Source organism: Chiloscyllium punctatum, chromosome 12 (assembly GCF_047496795.1).
Source record: "Chiloscyllium punctatum isolate Juve2018m chromosome 12, sChiPun1.3, whole genome shotgun sequence".
Classification (NCBI taxonomy): domain Eukaryota; kingdom Metazoa; phylum Chordata; class Chondrichthyes; order Orectolobiformes; family Hemiscylliidae; genus Chiloscyllium; species Chiloscyllium punctatum.
The window spans coordinates 21818100-21839153 of NC_092750.1; the positions used below are offsets into that span (position 1 = coordinate 21818100).

General features: G+C 42.6%; 1 protein-coding gene across 1 annotated transcript; it reads left to right on the forward strand.

Annotated features, from left to right (window-relative positions):
• The first annotated feature begins 3504 nt into the window (after positions 1-3504).
• Positions 3505-11311, forward strand: surf6 (surfeit 6). The gene is made up of 4 exons (XM_072582051.1): positions 3505-3819; positions 7567-7734; positions 9536-9621; positions 10421-11311. Exons 1-4 carry the CDS (start codon positions 3720-3722, stop codon positions 11105-11107), a joined length of 1041 nt encoding a protein of 346 aa, XP_072438152.1. The 5' UTR covers positions 3505-3719; the 3' UTR covers positions 11108-11311.
• The last annotated feature ends 9743 nt before the right edge of the window (positions 11312-21054 follow it).

Here is a 21054-nt window from a genome sequence, read left to right on the forward strand (position 1 = left end):
TGTCTCCGAGAATTGTGGGATACAGGAGGACCAGTCAAACTCCAGGGCGGCAGTTAGCCAGTAATTTCTGTGTTTAATTACCATTGATGGGTCAGTTTTTCCCCTTAAAAGTGCTTTGACAGCCTTAAAACAATGCATTTTTTTATTCAAAAAATCTATTCCATCTAAATGGGTATCCGTTCAGTTATCAGACCTCTTGGTGCCTCAAATGCATATAAACGTCATGATGTGGAAGTGGTAGTGGACAAAATTAAAAATCACACAACACTAGGTTATAGTCCAGCAGGTTTATTTGAATGTACTAGCTTTCAGAGCGCTGCTGCTTCATCAGCTAGCTGTGGAGCAGCATCTTAAGTCATAGAATTTATAGCAAAAGATCACAGTGTCATGCATGCAACCATTACGATACATTAAACAAACCTGGATTGCTGTTTATGTCTTTCATCTTTTAGATTTGGTTGCAGGGTTTGGTTAATTAATATGTAAATCCCAGAACTTCTTTCAAATCACATTCTTGAGATAACTTAAGGTTTTACAAAAAAATGTGACATCTCAGCTCAGATAATGCATTAAAAGTGTGAGGTTAGAGTCTGCCTCGATCCCAATCCTAAGTCAGACTGGTTCTATTTCCAAAGTATGAATTTATAAAATGTTTCATGGATTGACTGCTTGCATTGACTGCCTGCAGATTGTGTGCTTTTTGAACAAAATAGAAGGTATCTGCAATCACAATTTTCCAAATGCAAATTCACCTCATGGTGCCACTGTTTAAGAAAGATAGTAAGGACAAGCCAGGGAACTATAGACCGGTGAGCCTGACGTTGGTGGTGGGCAAGTTGTTGGAGGGAATCCTGAGGGACAGGATGTACAAGTATTTGGAAAGGCAAGGACTGATTCGGGATAGTCAACATAGCTTTGTGTGTGGGAAATCATGTCTCACAAACTTGACTGAGTTTTTTGAAGAAGTAACAAAGAAGATTGATGAGGGCAGAGCAGTAGATGTGATCTATATGGACTTCAGTAAGGCGTTCGACAAGGTTCCCCATGGGAGACTGATTAGCAAGGTTAGATCTCATGGAATACAGGGAGAACTAGCCATTTGGATACAGAACTGGCTCAAAGGTAGAAGATGGTGGTGGTGGAGGGTTGTTTTTCAGACTGGAGGCTTGTGACCAGTGGAGTGCCACAAGGATCAGTGCTGGGCCCTCTACTTTTTGTCATTTACATAAGTGATTTGGATGCGAGCATAAGAGGTACAGTTAGTAAGTTTGCAGATGACACCAAAATTGGAGGTGTAGTGGACAGTGAAGAGGGTTACCTCAGATTACAACAGGATCTGGACCATCTGGGTCAATGGGCTGAGAAGTGGCAGATGGAGTTTAATTCAGATAAATGCAAGGTGCTGCATTTTGGGAAAGCAAACGTTAGCAGGAGTTATACACTTATGGGTAAGGTCCTAGGGAGTGTTGCTGAACAAAGAGACCTTGGGGTGCAGGTTCATAGCTCCTTGAAAGTGGAGTCACAGGTAGATAGGATAGTGAAGAAGGCATTTGGTATGCTTTCCTTTATTGGTCAGAGTATTGAGTACAGGATTTGGGAGGTCATGTTGTGGCTGTACAGGACATTGGTTAGGCCACTGTTGGAATATTGCATACAATTCTGGTCTCCTTCCTATCAGAAAGATGTTGTGAAACTTGAAAGGGTTCAGGAAAGATTTACAAGGATGTTGCCAGGGTTGGAGGATCTGAGCTAAAGGAGAGGTTGAACAGGCTGGGGCTGTTTTCTCTTGAGCATCGGAGGCTGAGGGGTGACCTTATAGAGGTTTACAAAACTATGAGGGGCATAGATAGGATAAATAGATAAAGTATTTTCCCTGCGGTCAGGGAGTCCAGAACTAGAGGGCATAGGTTTGGGGTGAGAGGGAAAAAATATAAAAGAGACCTAAGGGGCAACGTTTTCACGCAGAGGGTGGTATGTGTATGGAATGAGCTGCCAGAGGATGTCGTGGAGGTTGGTACAATTGCAACATTTAAGATGCTTTTGGATGGGTTTATGAATAGGATGGGTTTGGAGGGATATGGGCTGGGTGCTGGCAGGTGGGACTAGATTGGGTTGGGATATCTGGTCGGCATGGACGGGTTGGACCGAAGGGTCTGTTTCCATGCAGTACATCTCTATGACTCTATGACTCTATGTGTAAACAGTATTCATTATTTTGCATTTTACTTTTCTCTGTTCTGGAGGTGGACTCAAAATTTCAACTGAAATGAACAGATGCATAAAATAATGAAAAAAGCTTGTATATTTCTTGTATATTGCTGGCCTTTATATCAAGAGGAGTATAAGAGAAGGGAGTACAAGTCAAGGTCTGGACAAATAAAGCCCTGGCTAGATCAGACCTGGTGTACTGTGAGCAGTTCTTGGACTTACCTCAAAAGTTTTTTTTCCCTCTAGCATTAAGAGTGGACAGCTGGAGGTGGGATTACACAGAATAGGGTATTATTTAAGGATTAATCCACTCAATGCTTTCAAGCTATTAAGGGGAACAGACTGAGCAGATAGCAAGAAACAATTTCTGTTCATTTGGAAATCTATGATTAGGGAGCATAATCTAAAATTAGATCCAGATCTTTCAGGGTAAATTACACAGAAAGGTTTTTTACGGTACAAAAGTGGCTACACGTAAAAAAGATTTTCATTGGTTGTAAAGCACTTTGAATCATTCTGTGGTCAAAAAGGTACATCATGTAAATCTTTCTTCGAAGCTTGAAATCTGTTCAGTAAACAATAATCAGTTCTGAATCAACTACCTGTAAATTAAAACCTTAGATTGATAGATTATAGCTAAAAGGAGAAGATACAGAATATGATGCATAAATTGGTATATCAAATTATATTGCTAAATTGACCATGATCTTTATGTTGGCAGAAGAAGCTGAAAGGAAAATCAGCCTATTCAATTTCATACTATCTCTAACTTTTTCTTGTATATTGAAAGTAGTCTCCGGTGTTTTCAAAGTTCCCTGATCACTGCGACCTCTCAGTTTTAGCTATATGGTATTTGTAAATCTTGTGTACTAACTATTGAAAGTTCAGTCTCATTTTTATCACATGGCATAAATTAAAATTGATCATTCTTTTTCACTTTTGAAGAGGGGTCACTGGATCCGAAACATTGACTCTGCTTTCTCTCCAAAAATGCTGCCAATTGCTGTTGAGTTCCTCCAGCAATTTCTGGTTTTGGTATCAGATTTTCAGCAGTTCTTTGCTTTATTATTCTTTTTAATTTGTTGTCACTAATATGTGGCATGCTTGCCTGTGCTGCTAATCAGAGTGCACAGTGGTCATCAGACTTGGTGTGAAGTGAATGGAGAAGCTTGAGGAGAGGGAAGCCCCCTTTCAACAACTCTTGTCCTTGACATCCTGCAATACCTCACTTCAGCCACTAGGACAGGGTTATGGGCAGTTTCTGACGCAATCACAATGTGCCAGGTGAGCGAAGCTGGCTGCAGAATGATGACGTAGAAGGCACACATGGGAGCGTGCGGGTGAAGTATTAAAACGGGATTGAGCCGCATATTAATTAACTGGTTCATCAATACTTTTCGACGAGAATTAGTCGTTACTGTTTTTTTTTAATCTGCTGCCCTCTAAACGCTTAGTTTTCCACCGTATCTGTACTTAACCCACTTTCATTGGGAAACAGATCTGGGTCAGAAATGGCTGATCTCAGTCTCGCTGCAAAAGACCAGTATTTTCAGAGTTTCAGAAGGAAAGTGTGCCAATCTCAGAATCAGGAGGACCGTAAACGAAAGCTGGGTAAGGAACGCAATACAAATCGTAATAGTGAGGAGTTTTTTTCTGGCTCTTGATTAAAGAATGATATGGGGCAAAAGCAGTCCTTGTAGCAATGTTCAAAAAGTCAGGCATTGTAAAAGGAACTAATTATTGTGGAACTCTCTAGAGCAGAGAGACTTATGGATTCATGAACATAATTATTTGCGTCACACGTAGACAGGATGGTCAAGAAGGCGTTTAGCACGCTTACCTTCATTGCTCAGACCTTTTGCGAGGAGGAATTGGGCTGTCACGTTGACGTTGCACAGAATATTAGTCAAGCCTTTTCTGGAATAATGTGTCCGATTCTGGCCCCCTGTTATTGGAAAGATATCATTAAGCTATTCAGGGTTCGGAAGAGATTTACCACGATGTTGCTGAGAATGGAAGGTTTGAGTTAGGAGAGCCTGGGACTTCTTTCACCTGGAGCCTAGGAGGTTGAGGGGTGACCTTTTGTGAGAAACAAAGCTCACTCACTTCAATAATTTCAGTCTGAGACAAGATCTGAAGCAATCAGTATGTTTATTATACGCTTGCAAGCGTGGTGCCTAAAATAGACACACAGAGTTTAGCAAGTACATATTTTATATAGGATTCACTACTCCAAACCCAGTGCCCATTACTATTATTTATCTCTTGCCGTATCTGGCCTTGTGCATAACAAAGTACAAGTTTTACTCGGCCATTTCACCACATCCTGCTGTGGCCCATTGTTAGGTGTATCCTTCTTCATGATTATCTACTACCTCCACATGTGCGATTTCCTTCCTTTCCTTAACCATATTGATCCTTATGACCTTTTAGTTGGGGTTTGTTTTTGTGTTTTTGCAAAAGTGGGAAACAGATGCTTATACCTACTGCTTATACAAGTATATCTGGCTTAACCTATATCCTCACAGCACCTTATCTATCTATTTGTCTACCATTATTAGCAGGCATGTTTCATTCTTGCATTCACATTTTAGCTAATACAAAAACAATTATATAATTTCCTCCACATAGTTTTCATTCTTGTTGACTCAGCTCTTGGGTTGAAACAATTGTACACTGGTGTGAGTGCATTTACCTTGCATAAGTAATTACGATTGCAGAAGTAACACTACTTTACCTATATCCCACACCTTATAGAGGATTTATAAAATCATGAGTATAGATAAGATGTCTTTTCTGTACGTTTGGGGATTTAAAGACTAGGGGTTACATTTTTAAAGTGAGAGAAAGATTTAAAGAAGATGGGGGGGGGGGGCATCACTTTTACAGTGGACTGAATTTCCAGAGGAACTGGTGAGTGGGAGGACAGTTACAATGTTTGAAAGACATTTGGATAAGTACATGAAGAAGAAATGTTTGGAAAAATATGGGCTAAGTGCAAGTAGGAGGGACTAGTTTAAGCCACTACAGGAGATATTTGCAGGACACAATTTAACAGGTAAGAATAATGCTAAATTAGACTCATTGCACTTAGCTGAACAGTATGACAGATGTAAAATTCTGAATTAAACCATACAATGTAGCATCTGTCAAAGAATGAACCCAAGAGGTTAACTTTAAAAGTTAACTATTTCCCTTTCGTAGATGCTACTTGACCATATCCAGCATTTACTAGTTACTCCAGCATCCACAGTAATTTGCACATTCACATTTTGTAAATACAGAAGCAAAAAGGTAAATTGGGATTGTAAAACCATGGCAGAGGTAAGGGTTAGAGATTGGTGGCTAATCTTTTTGGATTGTGGAATCTGAAAGTGTTAATAACAGTAAAATATTTTCAGTAATAGATGAATTAAAGCAAAGATAGTTGGAAGTACCATCTACAAATACAACTCACCTAGCCTCCTCCCACAATACTTTCCAAATCCATAACGCCAGTGTCCAGATGGAAATTGACAGCAGATGCATGGGAACAAAATCATCTGGAGTCTTCCTTCAAGCCATGTGCAACTATCACTGTTCCTTCACAGCTACTATATAAAATCCTTGAACTTCCTTTCTAACAGCACAGTTGGTGTCCCTGTGCCCCAAGTTCTGCAATGGTCCAGCTCATCTCCACCTTCTCCAGCAATTAGGAATGGGCACCTTCTGACATCTCATGAAAGAATTTAAGATAAAAAATCTTAATCTGATTATAGTTTGAGGACACAATAGGAGTATGATGGAAGTAAAATTGTGAGCTATAATTCTGGGGGGATGTTGACTTGTGAAGTCAGCTTGTATCATTCACAAGCTAATCTCCAGATTTCAGGAGAATTATGCACAGACAGTGAATTCAGGAACTGTTTAATGGACAGAATCAATAGGTGAATTGTTGGCGGTTATCACTGAAAACTGGAGAACAGGAGGGTTGGTTTAATTCTGAAGTACATTGATAAAAATTAACCATTTAGAAATTCTGTAATGAAAATACTGAGAACATAAAGCTGGAGTAAATAAATCAAGATTAACATTTTGTGTTGAGGCCCAGATGCAGTGTCTCACACTGAAACAACATAGAACATTACAGTGCAGTACAGGCCTTTGGCCCTCTGTTGCAACAACCTGCAAAAATAATCTGCTGCCCATCTAACCTCCACCATTCCATTATTATCCATAGGTATATCCAATGCCCATTTAAATGCCCTTTAACGTCAGCAAGTCTACTACTGTTGCAGGCAGGCTGTCCCACGCCGCTACTATTCTGAGTGACGAAACTACCCCAAATATCTGTCCTAAATCTATTAGACCCCCCCCCCCCCAATTTAAAGCTATGTCCCCTCATGTTAGCCTTCAACATCCAATAAAAAAGGCGCTCACTGTCCACCTTACCTAACTCTCTGATTATCTTACACATCTCGATTAAGTCACCTCTTAACCGCCTCCCCTCCAACGAAAACTGCCTCAGTTCCCTCAGCCTTTCTTCATAAGGCCTCCCTTCCGTACCAGGCAACATCCTGGTAAATCTCCTCTGAACCCTTTCCAAAACGTCCACATCCTTCCTGTAATGCGATGACCAGAACTGCATGCAATACTCCAGGTACGGCCTTAACAATATCTTGTACAGCTGAAGCATGACCTTGTGGCTCCGAAACTCAATCCCCCCTAACAATTAATGCCAACACACCATATACCGCCTTAACAACCCTATCAATATGGATAGCAACTTTCAGGGATTTATGCACCTGGACACAGATCTCTCCATTCATCTACACGGCCAAGAATTTTACCATTAGTCCAGTAGTCTGCATTCGTGTTCCTTCTTCCGAAGTGAAATAACTCACTTTTCCACAATAAACTCCATTTGCCACTTCTCAGCCCAGCTCTGCATCTTATCTATGTCCCTCTAACCCACAATATCCTTTGGCACTATCCACAACTCTGCCTACCTTAGTGTCATCCCCAAATTTACTAACCCATCCTTCAATGCCCACATCCAAATCATTTGTATAAAAATGACAAACAGCAGTGGCCCTAAAACAGATCCTTGTGTCACAGCACTGGTAACTGAACTCCAGGATGAACATTTCCCATCAACCACCACCCTCTATCTTCTTTCAGCTAGCCAGTTTCTGATCCAGTTTTCTTCTGTTTTAAATACTGATGTCTGTTTGTATCTTAGAAAAAATGCAGATAATTTTAAAGTTACTGAGTGGAGACTAACTTGTAGAAATATTCAGGTGATGCTGTTAATTATTAAATGTGAATTAAGTAAAATTGAGTCCTGTTCAGGTTGTGTGGTTTTATTTGTATCTTTAGTTCCTAAAAAGGAGGGCTCAGAAGCTCTAACCCAACCTAAGAAGAAGAAGAGGAGGAGAAGAAAGGAATCTCCAAAGGAGCTGAAACATTTTCGACCAGTGAGTCGGGGTCCGCCTAATACTGTTCAAAATGGAGTGAAAGTGGATAAAATCCAGCAAAATACCAGAGGTGTGAGAATTCTATCTTGCTATGAGTATTGTTTCCCTGTTCTCCACTGAGGTGGTGAAATTAATCTCCTTTCACAATTTAGGTACTTAGGTTAAATGCTTTTACACTCTTTATTATCATTGTTACCTCTAGATTTGATTATTCCAATATATTCCTGGCTGGTCTCTTACATTTTACCTTCCATAGACTAGAGGTTATCCAAAATCCAGTGCCTGTGTATTGATTCACAGTGAGCCTTGTTCACCAAATACCTCTGTTCACCTACCCACATTGGCTCCAAGAAAAGCAAGCTTTGATGTTAAAAGTCTCATGCTTGTTCTCAAAGCCCTCTGAGGTCTAGCCCCTCCTGAAATCTGTAATAAATACTTTTAATCAACCTATTTCAGACGTTAATACAATATCCCTCACAAACTTTTGTGTTTTCCTCTAATTCTAATATCTTACATATTCCTATTTAAAATTACTATGCTATTAGTGGCCACGCCTTTAGATTGCCGAATTCCCTTCCAACATGTCACCACCTCAAGTTCCCCTATAAAGACTCTTAATACTGACTTTGTCCAAGTTTTTTGTTATCTGATTATTACCTCCTTATGTATCTTGGTGTCGTATCTTCATTTATACTGCTCCTTTGAAGTGCCTTGGGATATTTTATTATGCTATATAAATGTGCCTTTGTTTATTCCCCAACCTCATCTGCTCCAAGCACACTCGTGCTTTCACCTTTACATCGAAAATATAAACTCGGAAAGCAGGAGCAGGATTAGTCCATTCAGCCGTTTGAGGCTGCTCTGCCATTCATCACGATAATGGCTGTTCATCCAACTCCGTACCTGTTCCTACTTTTCACCTCCCCAAATCCTTTGATCCCTTTAACACCAAGTGCTAAATCCAACTTCTCCTTCAAACCATAAAATATTTTTTCCTTGATTGCTTTCTGTGGTAGTGAATTTTACGGGCTCCTCACTCTCTGGGTGAGCAGTTTTCTCCTCACCTTAGTCCTAAATGATTTCCCCTGTGTCCTTGGATTGTAACATCTGGTTCTGGACCCCACCACTGGAAATCCATCCTGCATCTACCCTGTCCAGTCCTGTTAGAATTCTACAGGTTTCTACAAGATCTCTCTCCATTCTTCTGAACTCCCAAGTATAATCCTAACTGAATTTTTTTTACAAACCTGAACTTGTATGTAATTCTCATCATCCCAGGAATCAGTTTAGTAAATCTTTGATGCACTCCCTTTATAGTAAGAGTATTCTTCCAAAACTGCTCACAACGTTCCAGTTGTGGTACCACCAATGCCCCTGTAATTGCATGATGTGGAGGAGCCGGTGTTGAACTGGGTGGACAAAGATAAAAATCACATAACAACAGGTTTATTTGGAAGCACTAGCTTTCAGCACTGCTCCTTCATCAGGTTGTTGTGGAGCAGGAGCATAAGACACAGAATTTATAGCAAAAGATTACAGTGCCATGCAATTGAAATGAGATATTGAACAAATATTTGTTCAATATCTCATTTCAGTTGCATGATGCTGTAATGTTTTGATGTAAATTCTGTGTCTTATAGTCCTGCTCCACAACTACCTGATGAAGGAGCAGCGCTCCAAAAGCTAATGCTTCCAAAATAACCTGGTATTGTGATTTTTAACCCTGTAATTGCAGCTAGACATCCCTGCTCCTGATTATTTTTGTATTATCATATTGTTTTAAAGCTCTTTCTACATAGCTAATCTATGTTTAGTACAGATGTAATTGGGGAATATGATTTATATGTTATAACTTTAAACTTGCTTTTCAGTCAGTGAAGTGAACACAAGCTCGTTTTCAACAGTAAATATTCTTCGTCAGAGACTACACGAGAAAATCCAAGAGAGCCGCGGTCAGGTAAATTTTGATATGCCTTACATTTTGTGTGCTGGGTATCTTTGGAGTCGCTAGTCAGTCAGTTAGCTCTGAAATGAATACAAGTGAAGTAACTATTAGTTTGGAAAAAGAAATTCAAATTGTGTCTAAATACAGTGAAAGACGCTTAATTGGATTTGGATTGAAATATTATTGATTTGAATGAATATCAAACTTTATCTGTTTTTAAACTTTAATGTTTACAGTTCCCCTGGAGAATTTAGTAACCAGTGCTTTTGAATTTTAAAAGTATATGTAAAAAGATTCAAAGATCTGACAGTACAATTCTGGGTGCCCCAAAATAGAATGGGATCATGGAATATTTATTTTGAATTGTTGTTTAAACTAGTACTTATTTCACAGTATGTAAAGCTTTTGCAGTCAGAGATGTCAGATTAGAATAGTCTCAGTTAAATAGTAACTTTACAGTCTTGACTCCGCCCCCCCCAAAAAAAAATCAAATCGTGGCAAAATATTTGACTGTAGAGACCTTTGCTAGAAAGGGTCTTTATTTTTTAATTTGTATTGGACTCTGGGAGACTATAATTGTGAAAATGCCTCAATTTACAGGAGACTAATTAATACCAAGTAATTTGATAAGTAAATGGGACAAGTGGATGGCATGCAATTTATTGAAAGTAATTCTAGTTTTTTGTCTGTATTCCAAGCAAACTTTATATGTTGTCTACATAACTTTCCAGCTATTCACTATAAAGATTTTCATTTCCTGCCTTTTCATTACTCTGTCATCAATTGTGTCATGTCTTGTGTTTTTTGACAGTGCAATCCAAAAGGCTTGCTTCCTGAAGAATTAGAGAAGAAACGGCTGCACAGAAAGCGGGAGAGGGAAAAGAAAAAACAGAAACGGAAAGAGATGCGAATGAAAAAAGAACAGAAAATTGTCCAGGAAGATAGTATTGCAGCAGAGGCTCAAGATACAGAGAAAAAAGACACATCGAAGAAAACGGAAAATCAATTGCTCTTCAATAAAGTGGATTTGCCATCTGAGATAGTTAAAGACAAAAAGATGAAAAGAAAAGAGAAAAAACAGAAAATTAAAGGTGGCATCACACCTCTCACTGGCAAAAACTACAAACAACTTTTATCTCGACTGGAAGCCCAAAAGAAAAAGATTGAAGAATTGAAGATTAAAGATGAAAATAAGGCAAAGGAAGTTGAAATGAAGATTAAGTGGACCAATGTTCTGTACAAAGCTGAAGGCCTGAAAATTAAAGACAATGAAGAATTGCTGAAAGCTTCACTAAAGAGAAAAGAAAAACTCAAATCCCAACGGCAGAAGAACTGGGAAAAGCTAACACAACATGTTGTTGAAAAGATGCAGCGTCGTCAAGATAAGAGGAAAAGAAATATAATGAAAAAGAAGCATGCCAAGATAGAACGGAAAAAAGACAAGGCAAGAAAGAAAGGACGTATTTTACCTGAAGATTTAAAAAAAGCAAATCTTTGAGAGAAGAGTTGAATTTTGTATTAACATAAAATAGTCTCAAACCTACACTGTGACCAATTTTTGTAAAGCATTGATATACAATGGTGTTGCTCATTAGTATTTTATTTCCTACATTATATTGAGTAAAGGATTCTGGCACAGAAAATGTGTTTGTAACAGATTTAACAATCAACATTAAAAATTTCCACCTTCATAAATAGTAAATTATTTGACTAATCAAGTATATAATGACACAGTAATATTTTCTTGCAGGGTAATTCAGTTCATGTAGCTGAATCAAATTTTGCCCTGATCAATATTCGCTGTTAAGCGTGAATGCGTAAATAACGGACTCTTTAATGCGTAATCATAGAATCCCAAAACTGTGGAAGCAAGCCACAATCTCTGAAGAGCATCCCACCCAGACTCAAACTCCTACTTAATCCCTGTAACCCTGCATTTCCCATGACTAATCCACCCAACCTACACATCCCTGAATGGTCTGGGCAATTTAGCATAGCCAATTCACTGAACTTCCACAGCTTTGGACTGTGGATGGAAACCACTGCAGGCACAAGGAGAATGTGCAAACTCAAGGTTGGATTCAAACCTGGCTCCCTGAGGCAGCAGTGCTAACCATTGAGCCACCCTGGCCTCTATACTCCTAATAGAAGTCATTGCTTGCAGCAGTGAGAGTGGAAATTAAAAATAATTCCTGACTTGGCAAGATGGCGGTGATTCAGTAGAACTGCCGTGGATGGCTCTGCCTAACAGCCAAGGCATATTGGTGGGTTTTTTTTAAACCATCCCTGGCCGACTTATTTTTTGTTTGATGGCATTACTGAACATTGCCTAGGAATGTCTGCAGCCTGTTTTCCACATTTCCGGAAGTATGCTCCAGAACTGCCCCACTCACAAAGAGAGTGATAAGGCTAAAATGACTACAATTGTCACCTTGCCCATGTACTATAGCTCCACTCTGGCCAACTTATTTGGAGGAATTGTTAATTTGAACTAATAAACAACACATATTTGTTGACAATTTGGAGTGGGCAGGATGCCAAAAGGAAAAGGAGAGAGCAAACATCAGCAAGGAGGACACTCTCCTGCAGCACTTTGCATGTCGGTGGCTGCAGCAGCAGCCCCTCCCGAATCCCCCCTGGGGGACCAGATGGGGACTCAGGAATTGGTGGCGGTGAGACTTAGCGTGAAGGTTGAGGCTGTGATCAAGGAGATCCATGCCTAGGTCCAACCCATTGCGTCCATGCTGCAGAAGCAGGCCCTTGGGGAGCAGGTGGAGGGTCGAACCACAGCCACAGAAGTGATAATTGAGGTCTCGTGAGGACAAATCCAGATACTGGAGCAGGAAGTGTGGACCTTGCGAGATCAGGTCAGAGGGCGATTCTTCAGATTGTCAGGCTTCCGGAGAGTGAAGAAATTGGGCTGCCAGTCAGCTTATTTGCAAACTGGCTGTCGCAGTTCCTGAACTTTCAAATTGAATTGGGACGGCTGCATATTGAAAGGGCATATCGGGTGGCGGTGCACAGGTCTAGTCTGGTACAGCACCCCCGCCCGGTCTTAGTGCACCTCTTCACGTGCAGGGGACAAGCAAAGAGAGATAGAAGCCTGCAGATCACTGGGGGAAGATCCACAGGCACTGCTGCACAAGGGGTCAAAAATTACGTTTTTCCAGGATTTCTCAGCAGCTGTAATTCGAAAGAGGAAGTTCTTCAATGAAATTAAAAAGAGGCTGAAGAACCTGGGTATCCAGTATTCCATGAAGCACCCTGTGGTGCTCCATTTCAGCCAAGAAGACTTGGCTTTATCTGCCAAGATATAAATGAAGAGCTTTATAGACATTGAAAATAGACCGATTGGTTGGTCTGAAGAATACCGTTAATGTTCGTCCTCTTTTCCTTTTTTTCCCAGTGTTTTCCATTTTCCCTTATTTTACTTTCCCTATTTTTTTTAAGAAAACAGATCTTGGAATATGTTGTTCCTATTATATTTTTATAACTGGATTTTATTATAGGAAGTTTTGTGGGCATCCTTTGTTGAATTCCTTTTTTTTTGTTCTTTCTCTCTTTTAGTCATAAGTAGGGATGAAATGAAACTGGAGATGGGTGGAGTGCTTATCCTGACTTTTTCTTTTTGTTGACTTAAGGATCATTTCCTTGTTTATTTACTTTTGTTTGCCTAAGGCTGGGGCAGTCTAGGCCTGAGGGAGATGTGCAGGAGGGACGCGTCCCCTATGGACGGGGGAGAGTGTCTTCCATTCAAAGTTTTATAGTTGGTTTTCTTTGTAGTTTTTTTTGGTAGTAATAGCTGTTTGTAGTTATGATAGAATAGTTTTTGTATACACAATTCTGCGACTCTATGAGTCTCCATTTACTTACGCTCAGCACATTTGCAAGCAGGGTTCTCCCTCCTGGCGGTTCATGGGTCTCTGAAAGGGGATATGGCTAAGTGTCTTATTAAATGGTGCATCTGGAACGTCAAGGGAAGTCATTCGCTTGTTAAAAGGGAGAAAAGTGCTTTCTAGCCTTAAGAGGGAAAGGGTTAACTACCCTGTTGCAGGAAAACCATCTTAACGATGGGGAACACCTGAAGTTGCAACAGGGGGGTTATGTTTGGGTATTCTTTTCATCCTTTACTACTAAAAGTAGGGGAGTAGCTATACTTATCCAGAAAAATCTTCCATTCACATTATTAGAGCAGGTGAAAGATGAGCAAGGGCAGTTTGTGATACTTAAAGCCCTGATACATGGGGAGGAATATGGCATTTTAAATATCTACTGCTCTCCAGCGCATCCCCTCAAATTTTTGATTGATGCCTTCTCTACGCTGAGTGCCTTTGGAACACGCATATTATTATAGGGGGGGATTCAATTGCCTTTTGGATCCAACAGTGGACAGGATGCCTAGTGACCCCCCCAACAATTTCTTTGCAGGTCAAGCAGGTGACTGACTTATGTGAGGAGATGGGGCTGATGGACATTTGAAGATGTCTTCACCCTACCAGCAGGGACTTCACTTTTTTTTTCAAATCCACATAAATGTTACATGAGGATTGATTTTTTTTTGGCTCCTTCGACCCTTCTGGATTCGATAATGGGTTGTAAAATTGGGAACATTACTATCTCTGATCACACAGCGGTATATTTGGTGGTTAAGGCCAAGAATGAGGTGCTTGGTTTGCAGCACTGCTGTCTGGATCCTTTTCTCCTTAAGGATTCCAAATTTGTGAAATACCTTTTGAGGGAGTTTCGGGAGTTCTTGACTATCAACTCAGGCGCGGCTAGTAGTCTGTCTATGCTATTGAAGACCGCTAAGGCCTTTGCTAGGGGATTAGCTACTTCCTATTCGGCTAGCCGGAAATGACAGAAGGGGGAACAGCAGCGTTTACTTGAGATGCAGCTGAAAGCCGCTTAGACAGCATATTTTGCGAGGCCTTCAGTGACTAAGCTACAGCGGATCACAGCCCGGAGGGCTGCCTTGAATTTAATACTTACACAAACTGCAAAGAAAGAACTTGCTTTTGTTAGACAAAGGATGTTCGAGTATGGGGATAGGCCAGGGAAGTATTTTGCATATCTGACGAGGAAAAAACGTGCTCCCTAATCCATTACTGCAGTTAGAGACAGCAGCGGGGTCCTTACATACGATGCCAAAAGGATTAAGAAGGCTTTTCGGAGTTTTTACTCTGAATTGTATCAGTCTGAAGGTTGCGAGGATAGGAGAGCCAAAATGGAAGACTTTTTAAGAGCCTGGACCTCCCAGGGATAAGCTTGGAACAGGCCTCTCTCCTCAATGCCCCCTTGACAGTTCAGCAAGGCAGCTAGGCAACTTCAGAATGGAAAGGCGCCCAGCTGTGATGGTCTCTCAGGTGAGTTTGACAAGGAGTTTATAGGGATTCTGTCAGGACTAATGCTGGAAATGTACAATCACTCCTATATGCATGAATGCCTACCACCACCTTTGAGAGAAGCTAATGTTTCCCTCATTCATAAGAAGGGGAAAGTTCCTCAGGATTGTGTCTCACACAGGCCCATCTCTCAATTAAATGCAAATTTTAAGATTCTATCGAGGATTTTGGTACTGAGATTAGAGAAGGTGTTGCCCTATGTTGTCAAAAGAGGACCAGACAGATTTTATAAGGGGCCGTAGGTCTTCTAATAAGATTAGAAGGTTGCTGACTATGATCCAGGCATGTCAGCAATGATTGATCCAGGGGTTGGTGATTTAGAGTCATAGAAATGTATAACATGGAAACAGAACCTTCGGTCCAACCCGTCCATGCCAACCAGATATCCCAACCCGATCTAGTCCCACCTGCCAGCACCCGGCCCATATCCCTCCAAACCCTTCCTATTCATGTACCCATCCAAATGCCTTTTAAATGTTGCAATTGTCCCAGCCTCCACCACACCCTCTGGCAGCTCATTCCATACATGTAGCACCCTCTGCATGAAAAAGTTGCCCCTTGGGTCCCTTTTATATCTTTCCCCTCTCACTCTAAACCTATGCCCTTTAGTTCTGGACTCCCCCACTCCAGGGAAAAGACTTTGTCTATTTATCCTATCCATGCCCCTCCTAATTTTGTAAACCTCTATAAGGTCACCCCTCAGCCTCTGACGCTCCAGGGAAAACAGCCCCAGCCTGTTCAGCCTCTCCCCATAGCTCAAATCCCCCCAACCCTGGCAACATCCTTGTAAATCTTTTCTGAACCCTTTCAAGTTTCACATCTTTCTGGATAGGAAGGAAACAAGAATTGCGAGCAATATTCCGACAGTGGCTGAACCAATGTCCTGTACAGCCACACCATGACGTCCCAACTCCAGTACTCAATACTCTGACCAATAAAATAAAGTATACCAAGTGCCTTCTTCACTATCCTATCTACCTGAGACTGCACTTTCAAGGAGCTATGTACCTGGACTCCAAGGTCTCTTTGTTCAGCAACACTCCCTAGGACCTAAACCATAAGTGTATAACTCCTGCTAACGTTTGCTTTCCCAAAATGCAGCACCTTGCATTTATCTGAATTAAACTCCATCTGCCACTTCTCAGCCCATTGGCCCATCTGGTCAAGATCCTGTTGTAATCTGAGGTAACCCTCTTCGCTGTCCACTACACCTCCAATTTTGGTGTCATCTGCAAACTTACTAACTGTACCTCTTATGCTTGCATCCAAATCATTTATGTAAATGACAAAACATAGAGGACCCAGCACCGATCCTTGTGGCCCTCCACTGGTTACAGGCCTCCAGTCTGAAAAACAACCCTCCACCACCACCCTCTGTCTTCTATCTTTGAGCCAGTTCTGTTTCCAAATGGCTAGTTCTCCCTGTATTCCATGAGATCTAACCTTGCTAACCAGTCTCCCATGGGGAACCTTGTCAAATGCCTTACTGAAGTCCATATAGATCACATCTACTGCTCTGCCCTCATCAATTCTCTTTGTTACTTCTTCAAAAGTCTCAATCAAGTTTGTGAGACATGATTTCCCATGCACAAAGCCATGATGACTATCCCTAATCAGTCTTTGCCTTTCCAAATACATGTACATCCTGTCCCTCAGGATTCCCTCCAGCAACTTGTCCACCACTGGTGTCAGGATCACCGGTCTATATTCTCTGGCTTGTCCTTAGCACCTTTCTTAAACAGTGGCACTACGTTAGCCAACCTCCAGTCTTCTGCCACCTCACCCGTGACTATCGAAGATACAAATATCTGAGCAAGAGGCCCAGCAATCACAGAGTTCTAGGGTACACCTGATCCGGTCCTGGGGATTTATCCACCTTTACCCATTTCAAGACATCCTCCAGCACTTCCTCCTCTGTAATATGGACTTTTTGCAAGGTGTCACCATCCATTTCGCTACTTTCTCTATCTTCCATATCCTTTTCCACAGTAAATACTGGTGCAAAATACTCATTTAGTATCCCCCCCATTTTCTGCGCCTCCACAGAAAAGCCGCCTTGCTGATCTTTGAGATACCCTATTCTCTCCCTAGTTATCCTTTTGTCCTTAATGTATTCATAAAAACCTTTTGGATTCTCCTTAACTCTATTTGCCAAAGCTATTTCATGTCTCCTTTTTGCCCCCCTGATTTCCCTCTTAAGTATACTCCTACTGCCTTTATACTCTTCTAAGGATTCACTCGATCTATCCTGTCTATACCTGACATATGCTTCCTTCTTTTTCTTAACCAAACCCTCAATTTCTTTAGTCATCCAGCATTCCCTATACCTACCAGCCTTCCCTTTCACCCTAACAGGAATATACTTTCTCTGGATTCTCGTTATCTCATTTCTGAAGGCTTCCCATTTTCCAGCCATCCCCTTACCTGCGAACATCTGCCCCCAATCAGCTTTTGAAAGTTCTTGCCTAATACTGTCAAAATTGGCTTTTCTCCAATTTAGAACTTCAACTTGTAGATCTGGTCTATCTTTTTCCATCACTATTTTAAAACGAATAGAATTATGGTTGCTGGCCCCAAACTGCTTCCCCACTGACACCTCAGTCACCTGCCCTGCCTTATTTCCCAAGAGTGGGTCAAGTTATGCACCTTCTCGAGTAGGTACATCCAGATACTGAATCAGAAAATTTTCTTGTACACACTTAACAAATTCCTCTCCATCTAAAGCCATAACATTATGGCAGTCCATAGATGCAGGTGCATTTCCTTAGATGCAGAGAAAGCATTTGACCGGGTGGAATGGCCATATGTCTTCTATGTCTTGGAGCGGTTTGGGTTGGGTGGGGTCTTTGCTAAGTGGGTGGAGGTTTTAAATCACCACCCTCTGACCAGGATCATCACCGACAGGGTGAAGTCTGGGAACTTTAGGACAGGTAGGGGTAGTCGTCAAGGCTGCCCCCATTCACCATTGTTGTTTATGTTGGTGATAGAACCGCTGGCAGGGGCCATTTGTCAGAACGTCCACATAACCGCTGCGGAAGTGGGATCAAGGGTATACAAAATTACACTGTATGTGGATGATGTCCTTCTGTTTTTATTGAACCCGCTGACCTCCGTTCCCTATCTGATACAGTGTATTAATTCATTTGGGGCTATTTCAGGATATAAGATCAACTTTGCTAAGTTGGAGGCTATGCCCTTGGGGGACCTCAAGGAAGTTCCAGAGGCTGAAAGTGGCCCTAGGTTCCCCTTTAGATGGTCACAGGTGGGTTTCTGATACCCAGGTATCTTTATTACCCCCATGTTTGATCGGTTATTTCGGACTAATTTTGCTAACCTGCTTGACAATATTTGGCGGGATCTTCAGTGATGGGAGGCTTTTCCAATTTCTTAGTTGGGCCAAATAGCCCTTATTAAGATGAATGTCCTCCCTCGTTTGCTTTATCCCATGTGTATGCTCCCTATAATGTTTTCTGGGTCAACGTTGGGGAAACTTATGGGTTGGCTTAGTTCCTTCGTCTAGTGTTGTGGACGGCCCCTCATCAAAATTACTAAATTGCAGTTGCCTCAAGGATGGGGAGGAGTTGATTTCACAGGCATCAGGAGTTATCAATTGGGTTCCCTGTTGTCCTTTGTGTGCGATTGGGCAAGTAACTATCCAGTCTCAATATGGCTGGATATGAAGCCAAATGTCAACTCGAGGACACCTCTTCCTACTGCCCCCTCGACCATGACCCCACCCCCCATCACCAAACCATCATCTCCCAGACCATACAGAACCTCATCACCTCAGGAGATCTCCCACCCACAGCTTCCAACCTCATAGTCCGGGAACCCCGCAATGCCCAGTTCTACCTCCTTCCCAAGATCCACAAGCCTGACCACCCTGGCCGACCCATTGTCTCAGCATGCTCCTGCCCCACTGAACTCATCTCTACCTATCTCGACACTGTCCTATTCCCCCTAGTCCAGGAACTCCCCACATACGTTCGAGACACCACCCACGCCTTCCACCTCCTCCAAGACTTCCGTTTCCCTGGCCCCCAACGCCTCATCTTCAAATGGATATCCAATCCCTCTATACCTCCATCCGCCATGACCAGGGCCTCCAAGCCCTCCGTTTTTTTCCTCTCCAGACGTCCCCAACAGTACCCTTCCACCGACACTCTCATTCGTTTGGCCGAACTGGTCCTCACCCTTAACAATTTCTCCTTTGAATCCTCCCACCGCCTCCAGACCAAAGGGGTAGCCATGGGCACACGTATGGGCCCCAGCTATGCCTGTCTCTTTGTTGGCTACGTAGAACAGTTGATCTTCCGTAGTTACACCAGCACCACTCCCCACCTCTTCCTCCGCTACATTGATGACTGCATTGGCGCCACCTCGTGCTCCTGCGAGGAGGTTGAGCAATTCATCAACTTCACCAACACATTCCACCCTGACCTTAAATTTACCTGGACCATCTCTTGACACCTCCCTCCTCTTCCTGGACCTCTCCATCTCCATTAATGACGACTGACTTGATACTGACATTTTTTACAAACCCATCGACTCCCACAGCTACCTGGATTCCACCTCTTCCCACCCTACCTCTTGCAAAACTGCCATCCCGTATTCCCAATTCCTCCGCCTCTGCCGGATCTGCTCCCAGGAGGACAAGTTCCACCACAGAACACACCAGATGGCCTCCTTCTTTAGAGACCGCAATTTCCCTTCCCACGTGGTTAAAGATGCCCTCCAACGTATCTCATCCACATCCCGCACCTCCGCCCTCAGACCTCACCCCTCCAACCGTAACAAGGACAGAACGCCCCTGGTGCTCACCTTCCATCCTACCAACCTTCTCATAAACCAAATCATCCGCCGACATTTCTGCCACCTCCAAACAGACCCCACTACCAGGGATATATTTCCCTCCCCACCCCTTTCCGCCTTCCGCAAAGACCGTTCCCTCCGTGACCACCTGGTCAGGTCCACGCCCCCAAACAACCCCACCATCCAAACCTGGCACTTTCCCTTGCCACCGCAGGAACTGTAAAACCTGCACCCACACCTCCTCCCTCACCTCTATCCAAGGCCCTAAAGGAGCCTTCCACATCCATCAAAGTTTTACTTGCACATCCACTAATGTCATTTATTGTATCCGTTGCTCCCGATGCGGTCTCCTCTACATTGGGGAGATTGGGCGCCTCCTAGCAGAGCGCTTTAGGGAACATCTCCGGGACACCCGCACCAATCAACCACACCGCCCCGTGGCCCAACATTTCAACTCCCCCTCCCACTCTGCTGAGGACATGGAGGTCGTGGGTCTCCTTCACCGCCGCTCCCTCACCACCAGACGCCTGGAGGAAGAACGCCTCATCTTCCACCTCAGAACACTTCAACCCCAGGCCATCAATGTGGACTTCAACAATTTCCTCATTTCCCCTTCCCCCACCTCACCCTAGTTCTAAACTTCCAGCTCAGTAACTGTCCCCATGACTTGTCCGGACTTGTCCTACCTGCCTATCTCCTTTTCCACCTATCCACTCCACCCTCTCCTCCTTGACCTATCACCTTCATCCCCTCCCCCACTCACCCATTGTACTCTATGCTACTTTCTCCCCACCTCCATCCTCCTCTAGTTTATCTCTCCACGCTTCAGGCTCACTGCCTTTATACCTGATGAAGGACTTTTGCCCGAAACGTCGATTTCGAAGCTACTTGGATGCTGCCTGAACTGCTGTGCTCTTCCAGCACCACTAATCCAGAATCTGGTTTCCAGCATCTGCAGTCATTGTTTTTACCTGGATATCAAGCCCTCTCAGACAAAATGCCCTCTTATTAACCTATTGTTCATGGATAAGATGAGAACAGTTATGGACTACTGCCAAAACCCCATTGTTATTAGTACGGTCAAGGCATGGAGGGCAATGCGTGAGAGTTGCTTATCCAAGACTTCGCCACTCACTCCCATAGTTGGTATACCAGGGTTCCGACTAGGGATAGTGGACTCAGGGTCAAACTATGGGCAGCGAGAGGAGTTTCAAGCTTGGGAGACTTGTTT

Coding starts and splice junctions, on each gene's coding strand:
- surf6 (XM_072582051.1), top strand. CDS start 3,720: ATGGCTGATCTCAGTCTCGCTGCAAAAGACCAGTATTTTCAGAGTTTC. Junction 7,735..9,535: donor AATCCAGCAAAATACCAGAG/GTGTGAGAATTC, acceptor CTTGCTTTTCAG/TCAGTGAAGTGAACACAAGC. Junction 9,622..10,420: donor TCCAAGAGAGCCGCGGTCAG/GTAAATTTTGAT, acceptor GTTTTTTGACAG/TGCAATCCAAAAGGCTTGCT.